General features: G+C 37.9%; 2 protein-coding genes and 1 long non-coding RNA gene across 3 annotated transcripts in view; 2 read left to right on the forward strand and 1 right to left on the reverse strand.

The window, feature by feature from the left end:
• The window catches only part of LOC125799089 (uncharacterized), a 106,830-nt gene that overhangs the window by 64,373 nt on the left and 19,937 nt on the right, over positions 1-22,520 (forward strand). The window lies entirely within an intron of this gene.
• The window catches only part of atp2b1a (ATPase plasma membrane Ca2+ transporting 1a), a 242,731-nt gene that overhangs the window by 58,078 nt on the left and 162,133 nt on the right, over positions 1-22,520 (reverse strand). The gene's annotated exons all lie outside the window — the stretch shown is intronic.
• dcn (decorin) overlaps positions 1-22,520 on the forward strand; it is a 41,532-nt gene that overhangs the window by 16,554 nt on the left and 2,458 nt on the right. Inside the window, exons 2-7 of the mRNA XM_007258999.4 lie at positions 1,055-1,286; positions 14,432-14,544; positions 17,522-17,735; positions 20,004-20,117; positions 20,903-20,996; positions 21,832-21,970. Of these exons, the coding sequence (XP_007259061.3) occupies positions 1,067-1,286; positions 14,432-14,544; positions 17,522-17,735; positions 20,004-20,117; positions 20,903-20,996; positions 21,832-21,970 (894 nt within the window). The 5' untranslated portion in view covers positions 1,055-1,066. The remainder of the gene's footprint in view (positions 1-1,054; positions 1,287-14,431; positions 14,545-17,521; positions 17,736-20,003; positions 20,118-20,902; positions 20,997-21,831; positions 21,971-22,520) is intronic.

Genomic DNA, 22,520 nt, shown 5'->3' on the forward strand with positions numbered 1-22,520 from the left:
TACATTTTACAAGATGTAAAGTTGCAATACACAGTTCCTTTTCCCAAAATCATGTATCTCTAGCATAAAAAGAAAGGTTTGTTTTTTACATTTTGTAATCCTTCTTTTGTTGTTTGACACTGGACCAATGTTCAACAAAGTTCATACCCAAAACTGTGTCTAAAAATGTCTCAAGCTTATAATGTATATCATAATTATCACACAAAATCTTGGCAATGCAGACGCACCTTGTATACACACTCTCTTCTTATGCGCACATGAACACACAGCAGTGCACAAACCCAACTTTTCCATCAACAATAAACAGAATACAAAATAAAATAACATTTAAGTTATTGCTGTTCACAGTGTAAAGAAGCAGGTCAGTTTACTTTGGAAAAATCCAGGTAGATGCACCATTAAAACAGCAATCTGCCAAAGTCAGAGCGCACCTGTTTCTTAAAGGTAATGGAAAGAGATATGCTGATTGATTTATTTCATGTTACGTCTAAACAAAGCCATGATTAATTAAGATAATTAGTACAGGACTTTTGAGTGTTTTGAGCCATGCAAGGTGTACTTTTCCTGTGGTTATGATAGCAAAGATATACTGACATGCTCTAAATCAAGCTGCAAAGTGCACAGGTGATGGCTCCCCTACTAATTGCTATCCATCTACCCATCCATCCATCCATCCATCCATTCTTACTTCCTTTAAGTTAAAAGCCAGTATTAAATACATTGATTTGAGTCTGATTTAAATCTATCTATCTATCCATCCATCCATCCATCCATCCATCCTTTCTTCTTTTAAGTTTAAAGGCAGTATTAAATACATTTATTTTATTCAAATTTAGAGCGTTTCTATTGGTGCAAAATATCTATCTATCTATCTATCTATCTATCTATCTATCTATCTATCTATCTATCTATCTATCTATCTATCTATCTATCTATCTATCTATCTATCTATCTATCTATCTAGCCCTATCTAGCCCTGAAGCTTGTCTCAGTTCATTAAATTCCTTCAGTTCTTCAAACTCTTTACCCACTCTCTCTCTTTGGTGCTCTGCAGGTCACTGACAGCATGAGGCTGGCCTGTCTCACCCTGCTCCTGGTGTCTGTCTGCTGGGCTCTGCCCTTCCGCCAGTCGGGCTTCCTGGACTTCATGATGGAGGACGAGGCCGGCTCGGCTGATCTTCCAGAACTGGGTCCACCCAAAGAAGTTCCACCTGAGGTACCTGTTGGCCCAATGTGCCCCTTCCGATGCCAGTGCCATCTACGCGTGGTGCAGTGCTCTGATCTGGGTAAGCCCTACTGATTATTACAGTATTTCCCTCTTTACCACAATCATGTTCTACATAAACCTTTAACTGTAATAAATCAGTGTATTGATGTGGACATTGACCCTGTGTGGCCGAGTCTGTGGTGGTTTTGAGGAAGTTAAATGAAGCAACAGATGTAGTCAATCATAAAATGAAGATTTTTACATTTTAATCAATCTTATTGTAATATAGAGCTCTGGAAAAAAATTAAAGTCCACTTCCGTTTCTGAATCCCATTCTCTGATTTTTGTTTGAGTAAAATGAACAAAATGTTGTTTTATTCTATAAACTACAGACAATATTTCTCCCAAATTCCAAATAGTATCATTTACAGTATTTATTTGCAGAAAATGAGAAATTACCGAAATAGCAAAAAGATGCAGAGCTTTCAGACCTCAAATAATTAACCCTTAATCAACCCTAAAATCTAACCCTACACCTAACCCTAACCTTAACCCTTAATCAACCCTAAAATCTAACCCTACACCTAACCCTTAATCAACCCTAAAATCTAACCCTACACCTAACCCTAACCTTAACCCTTAATCAACCCTAAAATCTAACCCTACACCTAACCCTTAATCAACCCTAAAATCTAACCCTACACCAAACCCTAACCCTAACCTTAACCTAATCTTAAAATCTAACCCTAAACCCAATCCTAAAATAGTAAGATAAGTGTTCGGATTAGAGTTGAATGTAGGGTTATATTCAATAAAGAAGTTTATTTGCATTTAATAGACATTTAGTTGAATGTTAGTTGAGCATCAAAGAGGCCATCAAATGGACCACCCAAGTAAAGTGTTACCAATGCAAATACTTAATTTGACCACTGTGCTTCAATTAGCCAATCATATGGATTTATAGCTATATATATATAAATTATGAGTTTCTTTGATTTTACCAGATTGTAAACCTCTAGAATATAATCAAGAGGAAGATGGATGATCATAAGCCATCAAACCAAACTGAACTGCTTGATTTTTTTGCACCAGGAGTAAAGCAGCATAAAGTTATCCAAAAGCAGTGTGTAAGACTGGTGGAGGAGAACATGATGCCAAGACGCATAAGTGTTACCTTTGAATTAAGTTGAATTGAATCTATTGAATTGAATTGAATATGCTAGCCATTAAACTGCAGGTCTGAGAAATGAAATTTCACTAACTTTAGGAACGGAACTAAAGCATCTCAGCAGTCAGATGAGGAGATGAGGAGATGAGTCAGGATTAAAGACCTTCTCCAGCTTGATCTGCCCATCGTCTCGTTGTCGTTTTAATAAGGAGGCTGTGTGAAGACCACTGTTAAAGTTCTCGCATGCTGTGAACCGCAGTTCACATCCGTTCACAACCAGGCACCGGCCGCAGGACGGCAGCCTCGTTTTCCTAATTACTTCCACAGACTCGTGTGTGTGTGCGTCTGTCTGTCTGCCTGTCTGTCTGTTTTTCTGTCTGGATCTTCACGGTCTGTTTTTGCTGCAGACGTGGCTCATCCTCAGCGTGAAAGAGGAATTCTTTACTGAACTGTTCCATCATGAAATGCACTGTGCTTTGTTTCCATGCAATTATAAAGATTTACGTCTGAGATTAATTTAATTCTCCAAGACTTTTCCTTTTTGTTTTCACTGGATTTTAGCTGTGAGGAGTCTTTGTGTTCTACTGAAACAGACACAAAGACTTCTTCTTCACAAAGATCCTCAACTATCTCTTTAGAAGCTCTTTAGTGGTTACAATCTTCATTTTTAAGGTTTTAGCTCTAATTGTAGTCATGGGTTGTATTGTGTATTGTTTGTTGTGGATGGAAAAGCAATTGTGCAATTGTGTGAAAAAAAGTGTGAAAAGTATCTCCATTCATTACTCTGTAGGTACAAGTATAGATAAGAATAGTGTTTAATAAAATACTTCTGTAGAAATTTAACAAGCATCAACTCAAGCTTATTACTCTTTACTTTAAGCAAAAGTGTAGTAAAAGTACTGGTTTCAAAACTACTTATTACTTTAAGTATTAAAGTAATACTACACTGTAAACCCATACGTTGTTTTACATAAAATTTTATATCAGTCATTTTTGAGTTTGAACATTTGTGAGCACATGTACTGTTCTATTCAAACTGAGATCTTTGAGTTGAACCAACTTATAATAATCAATAAGAGTTTAGTCTGTTTTGCCATTAACAGCTTCTTTTCCATTGGCTTCTGTCACAATAAATTTGCATACTGGGCGTGTCCAACAGTTTCTGGCTAACACTCACCATCAGTGTGTAGTGATTCCCCCTGGGCTACCTTACAAATATAATAATACAATTCCCCATTACTTACAGTACAGTATAACAAAAATAAAAATCAGCTTCCCCTTTAGTTGTAATAACTTGATGTTTTAAGTTAAGCTAACTTAATTTTTATTCCCCATTACTTAACTTTTTTAAGGCAACCGGTTTCCTCTTTTTTTAAAAGTAAATTCAACTTATCCTTACAGCTTACAGTGTTTTACACTACCACCTCCCCAAACATATTTATTTTTAAAAAGCTATAATGACTATAATGCTAAAATATGAAAATGTTAATGTTGATAATATAATTTAGGATGCACTAGTCTGCTTTTTGTTTCAGCTGCATATACAGTATGCCCGTATATGAAAATGAATGTATTTTAAATACAGAACAATGTAAATATATATTAAAGTTAAATTTTATGTCTGGAGTTCTCTTGAGTCTCTGCACGGATCATCTTCATACTAGGCTACATACATCTGCTATGTCCTACTATGCTGGAGGTGTAATGCATAACCCTCATATAAACCAATAGGGAGTTGGAATGGTATATGTTTTTTTTTTTAATATGTTTCTCTACATCCAATCACAATCAGATTCACTCTATCTGGATGGAGAGATTTATCTGGATAGGGGTTTCATTGAACGATGAGAAGCAACGAGAAGTAACGAGGCTATTTTTATTTAAATGTAAGGAGTAGAATGTTCAGATAATTGTGTTAAAAGTATATAGGATATAGATAACCTCAGCTCGTGACGTGATGATTCAGGGGTGAGCTACAGTACATGTAAACTGATTGTCACTGTGGAAGGAACATTCCAGATTGTATGAATGATAGTCAGTCTGGAAGTGGGCTGATTCCATTACCAGTTCTCTTTGAGGAATAGAGAAAAATCATGCTTGTGGCAATCTGACGTTCTGCACATCCCATCCTTTCTGGGGCAGCTAAAAGATTGCAGATGTTCAGATGGACAGATGTTGAGGAAGGGCAGCTTCCATTATTTCATAAAGTAACACTGCATTCCCCAAAGGAAAGAGAGAAAGAGAGAGAGAGAGAGAGAGAGAGGGAGAGAGCTAGAGCCTGCAGCGCTCATCTGTTCTACAGACCTTTTGGCAGGGCTTGTAAAGAAGGAGGGAGGAAAGAGAGCAGAGGAAGGGGAAAGGGAATTGGGGAGGAGATTGGAGGAGCGGAGGAGGGGGTGGACTGGCCTGTTCTCCATCTAAACACACCTATTCTTCACAGTAAAAAAACTGCGAGCCTCGTTTACACAGCTCTGAGAGTGTGTGGAAAACAGCACTGGAAACAGAGCAGGGGTCTGAGCTGTACTGATTTTAATGGAGCTTACTCGCTGAGGAAATGTACGGAAGCCCAGAGCTGTTTGTGTGTGTGGTTTGCATTGTTGAAAAGACTTTTTTTTTATCTTGTATTGCATTGAAATTGATTAAATTCAATTAATATTTATTTATATGGAGCTGTTTTATGACAAAGGTTGTCACAAAGTAGTTTTACAGAGTGAGATACCAAGCCTCCAAGCCTCTTTTAAGTAACACCAAGGCACCAGAAAAGTACCTCAAACTAATAGAAGGAAAACTTTAGAGCAGGGGTGTCCAAACTTTTTTTGTTGGGGGCAGAAGGAGAAATATATTTGAAGTCAAGGGCCACAGACTCTGTAATAAAACAAATAATGAAATATACCACTTTAAATAATACATTTTCCTGATTATTTCATTTACACACCATTTTACTTGACTTACTATCTTTATCTTTGACAGTGTTGTGTAAACTAAGATTTTTCAAACTGATGTTTAATTTCATTATGTCTCTTAATATAAAAAACTCCCTAATTACGGCAACTTTTAGACTCTTTGGCCCGTTTTATCTGCGCTAGAAATGCGCACTCTCTCCGCTTTTAGACTCTTTCGCCCGTTTTTTTTGCGCTAGAATTGCGCACCCTCTCCCCTTTTAGACTCTTTAGCCAGTTTGTCTGCGCTAGAAATGCGCACCCTCTCTGTATTTAGACTCTTTGGCCTGTTTTTCTGCGCTAGAAATGCGCACTCTCTCCGCTTTTATACTCTTTGGCCTGTTTTTCTGCGCTAGAAATGCGCACCCTCTCCCCTTTTAGACTCTTTAGCCAGTTTGTCTGCGCTAGAAATGCGCACTCTCTCCGTATTTAGACTCTTTGGCCTGTTTTTCTGCGCTAGAAATGCGCACTCTCTCCGCTTTTATACTCTTTGGCCTGTTTTTCTGCGCTAGAAATGCGCACCCTCTCCGCTTTTAGACTCTTTGGCCTGTTTTTCTGCGCTAGAAATGCGCACCCTCTCCGACTCTTTGGCCCGTTTCTGACGCCTAGCGTTCAAACTTTGAATCTCACATTATAAAAACCTGCTTAACAGCGGGCCAACTTTCATTCTATTTCTAAAATACCTCACGAGCCGCTCCAAAAAAGGAAAAGGGCCGCAAATGGCCCGCGGGCCGTAGTTTGGACACCCCTGATCTAGAGGAACCAAAACTTATATACATATATATACTGGCTATATTGTTTTAAAAAGACAGTTTATAGATCAATGACACCAGAACTTTAGAGAAATAATCACCAGAACAGTGAGGATGGCTTGAGAAACTGTGGTCCTGATAGCTTTTTTAAACTAGTACAATTTTTACAAATTCTCTATGTCTAATCAGTGCTCTCCAGTTGGAAAAGCTAAAATGCTAAGCTAAAAAAAGGTTGAGATAGATAAAATAATGTGAAAAGATCAAATAACTTATGCCGAGCAATAAATCTTTGTTTTTTGTTGCCTGTTGATGTCAGTCCTGATGCTGTCAGTCTGCCTACTGATTACATGCCACTACAGTGTTCCCGCTCTCCGAGCTCCTAATTATTCTCACCTGTCATAATGTGTATATATACCATCCACTTTCTTTTCTGTTGTCACAGAGTATTGAATCTAGTTTACTAGCTCTTCTATAATGTGTCCTCCAGTTGAGTTCTCTCGTTACTGGTCAACCTCAACCTCGCCTTAGCCTACCATCTGATACTGTTCAAATTGAAATACTGACCCTGCCTTCTTTTCACTACCCTGTTTGTGTTAAGCCCCTTATGATATAAACTTTATATAATTTATCTGCACTGTGTCTGGCCTGTGTAATAGTTAAAATATCCAGTGTTTAATAGCTTCATTTTTACTGTAGCCTTTCTGTCAACCAATGACAGAAGACATGACAGAAAGCCAACAGTAACTCAGATAACCAATGAATTAGGCTAATTAGAAAAGCAGAATAGAATGCACCACATGCTGATGGTATTTTTTTACCAGGCTAAAACAGAAAGCTGAAGCTGCAGAAGGCTCACCAAAACTGTTGAAGAGTTGCAAGCGGATAAAACATAGCCTGATAAATCTGATAAATCTCAATTTTTTGCTGTTATTTGGCACCAACAGCTAACCTACTCTTTCTCAACACTCCAGGCTTGTTTAAATGCCACAGCCTATTTGACCTTTGTTGCTGACCATGTGTATCCCTTCATGTTCACAATTTGCCCATCTTATAAAGGCTACTTCCAGCATGATAATGTGCCACACCATAAAGCAGAAGTCATATTTGGGATATTTGGGATTTGGGAATATGCCCAACATCTTGTAGAATCAATTCCATAAAGACTTGAGAGCTGATGTGAGGGTTAAAGCAGGACATATCCAATATCAATATAATGTTTTAAAGCAAAACATCAAAAATACAACCCTAACCCCAGGTGAACTGTACAAGACTAGTCCTAGTTTTAAACTGTTTTCACTGTTTGAACTTTTCCACAGTACTGTATGATGTGTGATCCTGTGTGTGCAGATCAGTGTGTGTGTGCTTAATGCTAGATGTCCTGTAAAACACACAGGCTGGTGTCCAGGCTATAAAACGCTCAGGCTGGTGTCCAGGCTATAAAACACTTTCTTTCGCTGGTTTGGGGAGCAGAAAGGGGTGACGATAGCAAGAAAACAGACGAGAAAAGGAGCGATGGTTAAACATTAGAGCAGCTGGACTTCTTTGCTTGTCCTCCTCTTGCTCTCCATTTGACCCGTTTGCTGCACTTTTGTTTTATTTTAAATGGCAAAATGTTATGAAATAACATACAAATTATTTCCGTATCGTTATTATTTCCGGCCTCTGATGGGCTCAGATCGGCGTGTGTGATAAGTTTGATCAACATTTCAAGAATGTTTACGGAGGACGGCTGAGTAAAGCTTTCTCTCCAGCGTTATATTGTTGATATAAACTTATTTCCTAGATTATCTTCAGTAAATCATAATATTCAGCAACATTTAATCAACATTTTAGAGCTGTTTACCCAGAAGAGCCAGTCAGACTCTCTTTGCTGCTTACGTTTCAGATTAGTGTTGATCACATCTATAAAAAGACGAGGCAGAGGCTCTTTCTTCTTGGGAAGTTATAGAGTGTTAATACCAGCAAATACCAGTAATCTGATCATGGTTTGAAGGTCATGTGTTGAGAGTGTTTTTAGGTTTAACGTTGGGTCTTGAAATGGAAACAAAATAAGTCAAGTAGAGGTGGTTAACAAAGCCAGTAAGAGCATTGGAACCAAACAGTTGTCACTACTGAACCTATACGGTTTATCCATACTGTAATAGTGGTTTTATATGTATTACACTACTGCACATGTGTGGTAGAGTTATAGTGCTTTTGTGCAGGATGCTGAGCTAGCTTTAGCATTGCCTCCAGACTGATGATAATGGTGAGCTGCATGGGTGCTTTTGCCTTATTATCCCTTAGAACCTCATCGAAGCAAATTGCGGCATGTTATGTAGCGAGTTTAAAGGTGTCCTTCCGCTAAAATCCACTTTTTTTTGTTGTTAGTGAAATACAGTAGGTCTCTCTGAGTTGTGTATGATGCCACACATGATGAAACTCTTCCTCAACCTCAAACTATTGTCTGCAGTAACTAGTAAAAGAAAATATTTAGAAAAACGAGTCGATCAGGAAAAGCACCGTGTCTACATCAACCCGTGAATCATTAGTATTCATGGTCCCACCCACCTCAGCTCGGGACCGCCCATAGACAGAGCTGAAGCCGGGCAGCGAGACATCTAGTCAGACAGGAGATAACTAACAACGCTAGTAACAACATGGCAGTTCATTCCTGTGTTATTTGTGCGAATAACACATTAGTGTTTATATACTTTACACAGTAATTCAGAGCTAAGAAACAAATGGTTAGAATTAGTCTATGAAGGAAAAACACCACAAGCCAAGTTCAATTGAGATGTATGTTTGTAGGTGTAGGTTTAAAGCAGTTCTGTTCACACTAGTTAAAATATTTTTACTTTCTTGACCTGAACTACCCACCTCTGTGTGTAAGTAACTATAGGTTTAAATAGGATCTCCGGTGGATTTGGTGTTTTACAGAGACTCTAAGACTAGTTCAGTGGCTGAACTGCACTTAAATGAACATATGAAATGAAGTAAAACATGACATTGCAAAGACTGTTATTAGTGTAAAAATGTCTTTATTTTAAACGTTCCTAACGGTTGTTCATCTCGCTGCTTTGCAATGGTGGTAGCCAATTAGAGACAATATGTTCGCATGTATGAATATTCATGAGCAATAGCCGAAATCCTATCGTTCTTTCTCCGCCCACTCCTCCACTGAACTGGACTAAAGCAGTGTCATACCGAATCACCAGAGCACTAATGGCATTCACTTGTGCTGGAGACCACAACTAGGCATTTTAAAATGAATGAAAAAAAAAAAAATGTTGGAATGAGACCTTTGAGTTTGCCTAGAATAGCCTTTAACTAACGTTGGTTCATTAAGTGTCTGAAATGTTCCTATTGTGCCCAGACTTCTGCTGTTCTGAGATCATAGACTGAGATGTTCTTCAAACTGTTTATACACCTCCACAGTTACAGACAGACAGACAGACAGAGAGAGAGAGAGGCTGAGATGTTGAGAGAAAAAAGCTTTTAGGCCGAGTGTTATGACCTGAACACCTGATGGTTTGTGTCAAAACCGCTGAAATGAATCACTCTTACTGGCATATTACTCGTCCACCTCTGAGTGACATGGTTTGTACACTCTGTGGTTTCCTTTAACCCAAGCTGTTCAGCAAACAGTTCACCTCTTTGGAGATGCAATGTTCTGTGAGACATATTCCATTCCCTTCTTTCTTCAAGCAGAACTCTGAGCTTCAAAACTGACCTCAGAGGTTCGGTATGTGGTGAGAGATTGCCTCCTTAGCCCTTATATCAGACCTCCAGACCCACTGAAACACACTGATCCAAGAGAAGCCGTCATTATAACTTTAAGGCAGTCTTTGGAGACTGTGATGAAGGTACTGTGGTCCCACCATTATGGGAAGAAAAGCATTGTTCTGAAATGTAAAACCTTACAAAAGGAAAGCATGAGTGAATCACTGGGTTCTCATTGAAATAAACCCACATTCTTTTGAACTTTACCCCAGAAAAAGAGAACATATGAAGTTTTGAAGGTTTTAAAAACACTAAGGCCCCTATTTTTTTCTTTAGGCGAGCCATCAACCGTGCTCCATCAGCTTGATTTAGTGATGTAGGGTGTGTCAGTGATGTAGGTACTGTGATTTTGCTCTATTATATAAAAAAGCATTGTTCAGAAATGTAAAACCTTACAAAGGAAAGTAAGATTTATAGAAAAAGAGATTTATATGGAGTTAAAAGGGTTTTAAAACACTAAGGCCCCTATTTTAGCGACTTTTCTTTAGGCAAGCCATTAACCGTGCTCCATCAGCTTGATTTAAGGCATATCAGTATGTCTTTACTATCATAACGACAGGAAAAGTATGCCTTGCACAGCTCAAAATTAACTGATGAACAAGGCATTGTTCTGAAATGTAAAACCTTGCGTAAGAAAAGTATGAGTAAACCCATGTTCTTCTGAATTTACCCCAGAAAAAGAGATTCATATGAAGTTTTGAGGGTTTTAAAAACACTAAAGGCCCCTATTTTAGTGATTTTTCTTTATACAAGCCATTAACAGCGCTTGATCAGTTTTATTTAGTGATTTAGGGCGTGTCAGTGTGTCTTTGCTATCATAATGACGGGAAAAGTACGCCTTGCAAAGCTCGAAATTAACTGATCCAAGAGAATCAGTCATTATAACCTTAAGGCAGTCTTTGGAGAATGTAATGTAGGTAATGTGATACTGCTCTATTATGTAAAAAAAGCATTGTTCAGAAATGTAATACCTTACAAAAGGAAAGTATGAGTGGATCGCTGGGTTCTCATTGCAATTAACCCAAGTTCTTTTGAACTTTACCCCAGAAAAAGAGATTCCTATGAAGTTTTGAAGGTTTTAAAGAACACAAAGGGGCCTATTTTAGTGACTTTTTTTTAGGCAAGCCATCAACCGTGCTCCATCAGCTTGATTTAAGGCATGTCAGTGTGTCTTTGCTATCATAACGACAGGTAAAGTATGCTTTGTTCAGCTCAAAATGAACTGATGAACAAAGCATTGTTCTGAAACTTAAAACCTTGCAAAAGGAAAGTATGAGTGGATCATCATGGACGACTTTTCTTCAGCTTGATTTAGTGCTTTAGGGGCGAGTCAATGTGTCTTTGCTATTATAATGACGGGAAAAGTACGCCTTGCAATGCTCGAAAATAACTGATCCAAGAGAATCAGTCATTATAACCGTAAGGCAGTCTTTGGAGACTGTAATGTAGGTACTGTGATTCTGCTCTATTATGTAGAAAAGCATTGTTCTGAAATGTGAAACCTTGCAAGAAGAAAGTATGAGTGGATCCCGGTGTTCTCATTGCAATAAACGCATGTTCTACTGAACTTTACCCCAGAAAGAGATTCATATGAAGTTTTAAAGGTTTTAGAAACACTAAGGGACTTTTCATTAGGTGGGTCATCAAAAGTGCTTGATCAGCTTGATTTAGTGATTTAGGGCGTGTCAGTGTGTCTTTGCTATCGTAACAACGTGAAAAGCACACCTTGTGCAGCTAGAAATGAGCAGAATGCATGCACTTAACGTGAAATAAACCGTAAATCAGTGGGTCGCTTGTTCATCATTCCTTTTTAAGAGCCAGGTGAGCTCTGACTTTGGCGGATTGCTATTTTAACAGCTCAGCTACCTAGACCTGTCCAACACTTCTCAGTTGATGTTAAAGGTTTGCATAGCTGCCAACAGGTACAATTTATGGGTTTTTGCACTGCTGTGTGTCCATGTCTGCATAACAAGTGTGAGTATATGCATGTTAGCAATGCAACGGTTAACAATTAACTGCCAAGATAGCAATGAACATCTGACTAGGCGGTTTGTTTCAGTCTGTGTTTTTTCATTTCCAAGATAGCAATACACCAGAAATTTACCTGAACAAAACCCTGAACAAACCCTGAACAAAACCCACCCAAGATGGCGGCGCGTTAACACGCAGCGGCCGCTCCGGGTCCGTTAAATGGTGCTTTTGTGTTACTATTTGTTGTTTATTTCCTGCAAATATGTGCATCGGAACACCCACATGTTCTAAATACTTTTTGCACACTGCATAATTTGCACACTGTCTTGTTATTTATTATTCTTTGTCTGTATTGTGTTGTATTGTCTGTCTGCACTTTTGTACTGTTGCACTATTGTTCCGTCTACACTGTGTTTATGTGCACCATGGTCCCTGGAGGAACGTTGTTTCGTTTCACTGTGTACTCTGTATATAGCTGAAATGACAATAAAAACCACTTTGACTTTGACTTTGAACACACCTATTTCCAGATCACCACACCCATTGGCGTAAATATATTCACCAGCACCATTGTTATTTAAATGACACAGGCTCAGGATGTTAAAATAGACTGTTGGCAGGGTGTAAGATAGCAATGAGCATTGCGATGAACCTACCCACACCTACCCACTATAATTTTTTTCATAGATCAGTAAATGTTTTTTATAAGCTTTTCACAGGGATTTTTTCATCTAGAATATCCATCAATACAGCGAGATGAGGTTTTAAAATCCTCCACAGCTTTTTTTTCCTTAGTGGTCAAAAAGGCTGGACTGAGGCTGTCATTACTTTTTGGCTATGAAGTTGATGGAGAGCAGCTGACCTGATCTGCAGCCAATCAGTACTTTAATGTGGGGAACATTCTGCAATCCTTCGAAAACGTACTTACCCACAAGCGTTCTGTCTTCCAGATAAATCCTATTGTAAATAATCGAGTGCATTTCGTAATATATTGTGTTTTTCTTGTGTTTCTTCCATCGTGGTCACTTATTGCATGACATGTTTTGACTAGCTGACACATTCAGTGGATGAACATGGTTTATTTCATCAACTTTTGTATTAAAGAAACACTTCAGTGTGGTCTAAATGATGAAAGCCATCTTAAAGGGGTACTTAACTTCCTAATTTTTGCTGACTCCACCCTCAGCTCAAAACTTAAAAAAGGTTAAAAAATGGGAGAGGTAGTTTGGGCGGCACTGGGTGATGTATGGGTTTAGAGGCGGGGCAGGAGAAAGAGCTGATTGGGCTGAGCAGTGAACCTCTGATAGCAGTGAGATGCAGAGGATTGGACGTTGTCAGCAGGGGGCAGTATTATTGATCGATTAACTGATTTGCATATTGTGAAGTGTCTGCATGCCAAAGTACAAGGAAACATCATTGACGCCTATAATACAGTTGAACCTGAGAGGACAAAGCGGAAATTAGGCAGAAATTACCACAATAAAAGTGTCTTTTTAAAGGTTAGGAAACGTCTATAACATTTTTAAGCAGGACTGGTATATTTCATTACTTTAAATTAACACATTTCAGCTATTAACCCCTTTAAATGCCTTGTCTTGTATACAGGCTACAGGTGCAGGTGATACAAAAACCTTTTTTCTGCAGTATTTTTTTTTTATATTTTGAAAAATTGAGGGCTTTGAAATCTCTTACAGGACACTTGGAAAAGCTGCCTGTTTTCTTTATACTCCACTTAATAATTTCAGATTAGTATAAGGAATCAACCCAAATTCAGCATTTTCTGTTTAAAATAGACTTAAAAACTCGACAAACATATTGAAACTAAAGGTTTGGAGGACCTGACCTGTTTGATTTGTATAAAGGAAAATGAAATATTATTAATTTTAAAACAAAGTTCAGAAAAGAGCCAATTTTATGATTTTATTCATTATATTTTGACATTAGCAGATTAACTGAACTAGTTGCATTTCAGTTGCTTTTTTAGTGTGGGATTTTAGGTTTCATGGCTAAATTGGAGCAGCCTGGTGGCCAAAACTTTATTAATTGCACATTGCACCAGTAAGAGCAGAGTGTGAAGGTTCAGTTAGCAGGGTAAGAGCACAGTTCTGCTCTAAATATTACAATACACACAACATTATGGGAGACATACCAGAGTTCAAAAGAGGACAAATTGTTGGTGCACGTCTTGCTGGAGCATCTGTGACCAAGACAGCAAGTCTTTGTGATGCATCAAGAGCCACGGTATCCAGGGTAATATCTGCATGCCACCAAGAAGGATCAACCACATCCAACAGGATTAACTGTGGACGCTGTAAGAGGAAGCTGTCTGAAAGGGATGTTCGGGTGCTAACCCGGATTGTATCCAAAAAACATAAAACCACGGCTGATCAAATCACGGCAGAATTCAGTGTGCACCTCAACTCTCCTGTTTCCACCAGAACTGTCCGTCACCACAACCAATTATTGTGCTCTAAAACCAGGTGTTTCAGTTTCATTGTCCCACCTCTGTATTTGTACTTAAACATTGAAAGTCTGATTAAAGGTCCAAACAAAGCATCTAGATGTTCTTCAGTTTATTACCTAATGTTTTTTGTTTTTTTTCTAACCGATGCTGTTTTTTGGTCTTGGTCAGGGATGAAGAATGTTCCAGAGGAGATCCCTGCAGACACCACGCTGCTGGACCTGCAGAACAACAAGATCAGCGAGATCAGAGAGAACGACTTCAAAGGACTTAAAGGGCTTCATGTAAGCTAGATCTCTCTCTCTCTCTCTCTCTCTTTTCTTTATCTCTCTCATTCTCTCAAAGCCATTGCTTTAATTCCCTAAATTGGATGGTCAGAACAATTTCAATTACAAAATCCTGCCCTGCAGAAGATTGACCTCATTTGACCTGATGGAAATTATCAAATTGCAAAGTGTTTTATATTAACAGATCTCTCAGAAGAATAGGGTTATATACGTAGAGTACATAACTATCATAATTATATCACAGTATTCAATATTGATCTTTTAAGTTAGGACTATTAGGGCCATATTTTGTTCTTTGCGCAGCTTGATCTTGGTTTCATGAGGGCGCAAAAAACATGCGTTGCACAGCTTAAAATGTGCAAAAGGCATGTTTTAGACCTCTTAATTAATCATGGTAGGGTTTTGAGCGTAACAGAAAGTCTGTGATCTGCAGCATGCATAGTGCACATTGTGACTGCTGTCAGGGTTTAAAATCAGTCGGTGGCGCACCTGTATTTTCCGCCACCAAGATAAAAACACGTCAGATATTTACCTGAACACACTTTCCTTTCAGACCACCACGCCCATCAGTGTAGATATATTCTTAAACCCTGACGCTATTTTAATGGCGCAGGTGCAGGCACAAGGCGTGAAAATAGGCGGTTGACAAGGTGTAAAATAGCAATGAGCATTGTGACATGCCTTGGGCAGTCCTTGAAGCAACATTTGGTAAAAATTGGCATTTTGTACAGTTGCATTCAATTGTATAATTTGCTCATTGAGACACCTTTAAAGGACACGCTTTACACATGCATTTCCAGACAAGCTGAGAGATACAGTACCAGGAGCTGAAATACAAAAAATAAACAAATAAATGTCTGCACTTCTTTGAATAAAGACCTTTTGACAAAGTCTGGGCACCCCGGCTGTAGAGTCGTACTAAAGGATTTTAATAATAAGCTTTGTACAGTTCACACAAGTGTTCTCCAATAGAGGTGCTGCTTTTCCTACAACAGGTCAACGGGGCATCAGAACAATAAGGAATCTGTTGTTTTAACCCTTTCAGACATGAATTATCTCCAGTGATGAAAAAAAAAAAAAAAAAAAAAAAAAAAAATATATATATATATATATATATATATATAAATATATATTAGAATGCTGTTTTCTGTCTGTAATGCAATGAAAGAAGACACTAGTCCTGCAAACTGCTTTTAAATAACTTTATGCCATTTCTGTTGCTAAAATTTAAACAGTTCAGATTTTCAATTTGGAAAAATCAAAGAAAAAACTATTTTTTCCAGAGCTGTATGTTCATGCTCATGTGTACACAGACAGTGCATTTATTGACAATGTGTGTCGATGTGTGTGTGCACTTTTTAATGGAGGGAAAATACCACCGTCCAAAAAACGTTCTTGTTGTTTGGAAACTGGATCCTCGAACACTTTTATCATCCACCAAAAATGTCAACTAATCCGTTTCTCAAAAACACTCAAAGCCCTTTTAAGAGGGAGTGATTTGCTCCTCTGGCATGTTCCTGAAGGAAGTAGATCAGACAGTGTGTCTGCGGTTTGCTTGGAGTTAGGGCAAGATTCCCAAAAAGCCAAAAAGCCAAAAAGCCAGAAAGCGTTGAAGTCTTAATCTTTAAAAAGGTTAATGGCCAAATCCAAGTTTTCAACAACATGTAGAACATTCTGCAGTAGAGCTTCAGTAATCTACAATCTACAGATCACTGCAAATAAACCCAACCAGGCCATTCTCCTGTGTTCTCAGACTTCACCTCCCCAATCTTTCCCCTCTCCTTCTCCACATGGTTCCTCTCAGACTTAACATATGCCTGCAGTTCCAGGTGCAGGGAGGGGAAACTATCCGTTTTTGGAGATCAGCCCTCATTCTGTGCGATAATAGTGCTTTCTGAAGCACAATAAATACAGACTGCTGTCACAGACCCAGTGCTGTTTCTACACTACATTGCTTTTTCCCTGTGAGAAGCAACACATTCCCAGCATTTCTGCCTGTCTGGATACGTGTCAGCAGATCTGGGCGGAGGGCGAAATCTTTCACGCTATGTTTTGGAACAGGTTAAACCCCTAAACGGCCTTAAACGTAGAGCCTGGACCTGCTGGACTTAGTGGGTTTCAATTTGATCTGAAGAAAAAAATTAAAAAAGAAATTTGGAAATTTTAGAACAGTTCACATGGACATGAGTTAACCACGAGCGCTTAATTAGATCTATAAAAAAATAAATGGTCATTTTTATGGTCTGGAAAGCTGGGATTGGTAATTGCTATTGGAAATGGTACGGCTATTAAATATCACTCTTTTTTTTGTTTTCTCAAATAAAGTAGAGCCAAAAGTTTAACAACTTAATTCACACACTCACAGACCTGACAGAAATAAACAGACAGTGGCTTCTACTTAAATCCGTACAGCCTCTGGAAACATCTTGTAAATTACTAAACACAAAGCAGAAATATAAGGGACCACTTCTCAAAATCACCTAAAAGTGCCTTTTTAAACCTCTCTAAAATAAGACTGGGTCTTAAGTTTAAATTCTACAGATTTAGCTTTAGCTCTCCAGGTTTAGTTTTAGCTCTCCAGGTTTCCCTTAGCTTTCCATGTATGGTTTGTGCCCCCCATGCTTAGCTTTAGCTCTCCAGGTGTAGCTTTAGCTCTCCACATTTAGCTTTGGATCTTCAAGTTTAGCTCTAGCTTTCCAAGTTCTAGCTTTAGCTTTCTCGAAGAGCCAGAACAGCTTTAAACAGAAAGAAACTCAGCTTTAGTTTTTAATTATAACCTTATGTTGCAGAAAAGTTAAAATTTGTTCTCTAACTGATATAAAAAAGAACTTGTATGATGCTGTTAAGCAGCATATTTAAATTACTCTGCTCGGCACAAAACGTGAGCAATTCATCAGGATGTTCTCCTCAATCCATCCACAGTGTTTCTCACTGATAGCTGATATGTGTGCTGTTTTATCTCCTGCTTCTCCAGGCTCTCATTCTGGTAAACAACAAGATCACCATCATTCATGCCAAGGCCTTTGCTCCACTGGTCAACCTCCAGAGGCTTTACCTTTCCAAGAACCAGCTGAAGGAAGTTCCTGCTAACATCCCTAAGAGCCTTCAGGAACTGCGGATCCACGAGAACCAGATCAGCAAGATCAAGAAGGCTTCCTTCGCTGGGATGGGACAGGTCATTGTGATGGGTAAGAAATTCAATATAGATATATTGAACCACCAATCATAGAGCTGCATAAGTGTCTGCTAAAGTTTGTTGTGTGTGTAGAATTTTATAACATATATCCTTCATTTTCCTATGAAAGGCCCTTTAATATTACTGTATACGACATTTAAACAAAATATCGTTGCTGGGAATCAAGGATATGAACTGCACTTATGTACTTATATATTCAGATACAAGGGAGAATAGGCAAAATATACGTATTGTATATTTGAATATCATTAAGTACCATAAAACCTATTTTTTTAAACAAAAAAAATAAAACATTTACCTAAAAAGTTTAAATTAAGTTAGGTTTACTTAAATTAAGTAAGGCTATCGTTTAAAAAAATAAAAATAAAAACAGGAAAGACTCTATGGCTCTATTTTTTTTGTATAAGTAAAAGTATTTATATTCATAATACATCAATAAAGTGCAAACCATAGCATAGAAATGAAGTATTTCTATCCTGTTTTTTTTTTGTTTTCTGATGCATTAAAGATTAAAGATAATTGTGAGGCTCTAGTTCTGTTGCCAATATAGAAGTATAGAAACCCTAGTATCAATACTTTAATCTGAATAATAATAAATACCAATACTTTTCACACCTTTGATACTTTACATAGTTTTAGTTTTAGCTGTTCAGGTTTATCTTTTTCTCTCCGGGTTTAGCTTTAGCTCTTCATGTTTAGTTTTATCTCTTAATGTTTGGTTTATCATTTCAAGGTTAGTTTTAGCTCTCCAGGTTTGGTTTTATCTCTTGGGGTTTAATTTTGGTTCTCCAGGTTTAGTTTTAGCTCTCCAGGTTTAGCTTTGGTTATCCTGCATATAGCTTTAACTCTCCATGTTTAGTTTTAGCTCTCCAGGTTTAGTTTTAGCTCTTCAGGTTTAGCTTTGGTTCTTCAGGGTTATCTTTTGTTTGCTAGTTTAAAGAATAGGCTTAACAGGATTTAATAATATTCAAATACACAGTACATATGTTTTTTTTTTCCCATTCTCCATTGTATCTAAATATGATATTCATATAGTAATGTTTGGAAAGGCCTGAAGATGACAAAAAAAAACAATGTTGGTATGTGTGTGTGTGTGTGTGTGTGTGTGTGTGTGTGTGTGTGTGTGTGTGCCTGTGCATGTTTCAGTGTGTTCTTTTGCATATATTCACAGAGAGTTCAACATTTTCCACTTCAGCACTGTGCATTTCTACCCTTCAGTCATATGTATTAACTCACCCAAACACTCTAAAACCTTGTTTTCTATTCGGACTTGTTCAGCCATGTGTGAAATACCTGTTCCAGCTCTAAAGCACTAAAGTGCTGTGGCTTTTGGCGTAGAACACCTGCATATATTCACCAATCCTGTAACCTGGGTCTTTATTTTCTGTTTGTCTGGCAATAAAAAAACAGATGAATAGAGTTGCATGCTGTTGCATTTACTACCATGTTATTATGCATGAATAATGAAATAAATACTCCCTGAACCAGAGCCTGGCATCAATCTATATACCATATTTTTTTGCACTTTAAGGTGCCCGTAAAATTCTTTATTTTTACCTAAATCTTTAGTTTAATCCGCAGTAATCCAGAGTTATACAGGAGTTCAGTTTAATTCTCCAGCAGTATTAGATTTGGCCATCCAGAGGTGAGTATTATCAGCCTGTAGCCTGCTGCTAAACCCAGATAGCACTGCTGGAGCAGCAGCATTAGCATTAGCTGCTATTCACAGCGCTAGCTCTTTTGCTGTTCAGAGGTGAGTATGTCAGACTGTAGTCTGCGTGTTTACCGTGTTTAAACAAGCTACCTAAAAACGAAATGCTAGACAATATCATCCTGGTTTACCAGAACACTCAGGGCTCCTCAGTTTAGCACTGACGCTAGCAGTTAGCTGTTAATGCTAATAAACTAAGCTTACTGTGAATAAATGAAAGCACTTTACTCACCCAAATAAACAGTTTTCAGGAGAGAAATCTCTGTAGATTAACATCCAGAGCTTCTTTGATTTGTCTGATTCGTCTGATTTTTTTATTTATTTTTTTACAATTACAGTTTTGTTTACCTAACTTAGTTAAGCTTTACTGGTCTTGTCACCCAGTGGCTTGAATTTAGAAGCAAAACATGGTCACACCCCTGTTCCTACTACTAGTGTCACATAAAATGCACCTTATAATCCAGGGCGCCTCATAGTGTGAAAAATCCGGTACATATTTAGTGAAATACTATATTTAACAATCTTCAAATCTTCAACAATCTGTTTCAGAGCTTGGTTCCAATCCTCTGACCAGTTCGGGAGTGGACGGAGGGGCTTTCGCAGATCTCAAGAGGGTCTCCTACATCCGCATCGCTGACACCAACATCACCAATATCCCCAAAGGTAAATAGAACAAACAGGGAGGAGCCTAGTGCATCCCAAATTATAATATCAACATTAAAATATATTTTAGAAAATGTGTTTTGGGGGGAGTAGTGCACTATAGGGTTCTGTGGGTGTGCCTATGAGCTTTTGTTCTCAATGGCTTTATTACATTACATTTACTTTTATACTTTAATTAGTTTTGAAACCAGTACACTTTTACTTAAAGTTTTACTTTTACTTATAAAGTTGATACTTCAACTTCTACAGAAGTATTTTAAACCCTAGTATCTACTATATATGTCTACCTATGAGTAACGGATGGGAAACCCTTTCACACCTTTGCTCATATGGGTGCAGTGCACAACCAAGATGGCACACATGTTAACCTTTCTTGGTTCAATCACTTATATTCATATTAACCTTTTGGTCTCTATTTGGCCTAACTATACAGGTACCACATGGGCATGGTATTTTTATTAGAGAATGTTATATTAACAAAGCAAATATATAGGATATAGAATAGATAGGATAGATTTCTCAGAATTCATTAAAGGTTTAAAATCAATGCTTTAAAATATTTTCTGAGTAAAAAGCTGAAAAGCTTTTTTTACTTTTTTTGCCCCGATTTAAATAAACATTGGACCCACTCATGGCATATTATTGTGTTTAAATCCTGGTAAAATCACATTAAAATCCTCATTATCCTCAGTTTATTCCTTTGTTGAATACAGTCACTCTTTATGCAGTAAGTTTGACATCTCTGTTCTTTCTTTTCTTTTTTTTTCTGTTATTAATATTTCTAGGGCTGCCCAGCTCTCTGTCAGAGCTTCACCTGGATGGAAACAAAATCACCAAAGTCACCACTGAAAGCCTGAAAGGCCTCAAGAACCTCGCCAAGTAAGAACCTGCCTGAGCTGTTCATCACTTCATCCAATGGAAACACAGTCATGCTCACACATATAGATTAAAGATAGATTACATATAATTGTAAGGCTCTAGTTCTGTTATCCAGGTAGAAGTATAACAACCCAGAGTAATGAACATCAATGGGCTCCTTTTTTTACACTTTTGATATTTTCTATAGTTTTAGTTTTAGCTCTACAGGTTTAGTTTTAGCTCTCCAGGTTTAGTTTTAACTCTCCAGGTTTAGCTTTAGCTCTCCAGGTTTAGCTTTAGCTCTCCAGGTTTAGCTTTAGCTCTCCAGGTTTAGTCCACATGGGCACATACATCATTCCGCAGCTTTTTTTCTTCACAAATAGAGTATATGAGGCAGAAAAAATCATATTTCTGATTTAATTATGTGATAATTGTACGGTTCAGGGGGTTTCGCCACGTAGCGAGAAAAATCCCATGCAATTCACATTACATTTGAGCAGAGTTTCAAGGATATATTTTGGAAAATGAAGAAAAGGCAGAAGAAAAAAATCATGTTACTCCTATTTTCCATCTGCACTGCCCAGTTCCACTGGCTGAATCAGTGTATTTCAAAATGTGCATGTAACTCTCTCATGTATTTATTCTATGATACTTTTGTTCTCTGCTTTGCTGCTGTGCTGTGCAGTTTTTCCCTTGATTGACCTAAATAGATGAGTAGTGAGATCGCTATGTTCTATTCAGCGGAAGAAAAGAATCATTTGGTTTATAATAAAGTAAGTGGCGGAATGACAAATGTTTATTTGTGTGTGTGTGTCTGTGTGTGTGTGTGTGTGTGTGTGTGTGTGTGTGTGTGTAGGCTGGGCTTGAGCCATAATGAGATCAGTGTTGTTGAGAACGGTTCTCTGGCTAATGTTCCTCACTTGAGGGAGCTCCACCTGGACCACAACGCTCTGACCACTGTGCCTGGTGGCTTGCCCGAGCACAAGTACATCCAGGTGAGCCGTCACACCCTCATCCTTCCTAAACAGCTCCTCTATATAGCTCTTTTCACAAGAAAAAACTAAATTATTGCTCGTTCTTTGCTGTTCTCAGACAGCATGCAGTCACATTTTGCTGTAAATAAAGTTGTAGCTTGTTCTTATGACCTACAACACTGGGACCAGGCAGTCAACCATTATATACAATGTTTGATTTGGTGGACACACCCATTATGCAAATAATTTCCTATCGCCAGTAGACAAAAGGAAAGGTGCATTATAATGTACTACACTGTAAAATGTGATAAGTTGATCTTACTTAAAAAAAATGAGGAAACCGGTTGCCTTGAAAAAGTTAAGCAATTATAACTGTTATTTTCAAGTTAAGTTCACTTTATGCTTGCTATTTAAGTGTACTCAAATCATAGATAAATCTACACAGTTTACTTGAGTTATTTCTACTTTAAATAGCCTGTAAATGCAAGTTGTTTTTTTAAGTGTGTAAAACCCGATACGTTGACTAAATTCAAAACTTTTGTTGTAACCGATTACCTAATAAATTTTAAGT

This window comes from Astyanax mexicanus, chromosome 2 (genome assembly GCF_023375975.1).
Source record: "Astyanax mexicanus isolate ESR-SI-001 chromosome 2, AstMex3_surface, whole genome shotgun sequence".
NCBI classification, from domain to species: Eukaryota; Metazoa; Chordata; class Actinopteri; order Characiformes; family Acestrorhamphidae; genus Astyanax; species Astyanax mexicanus.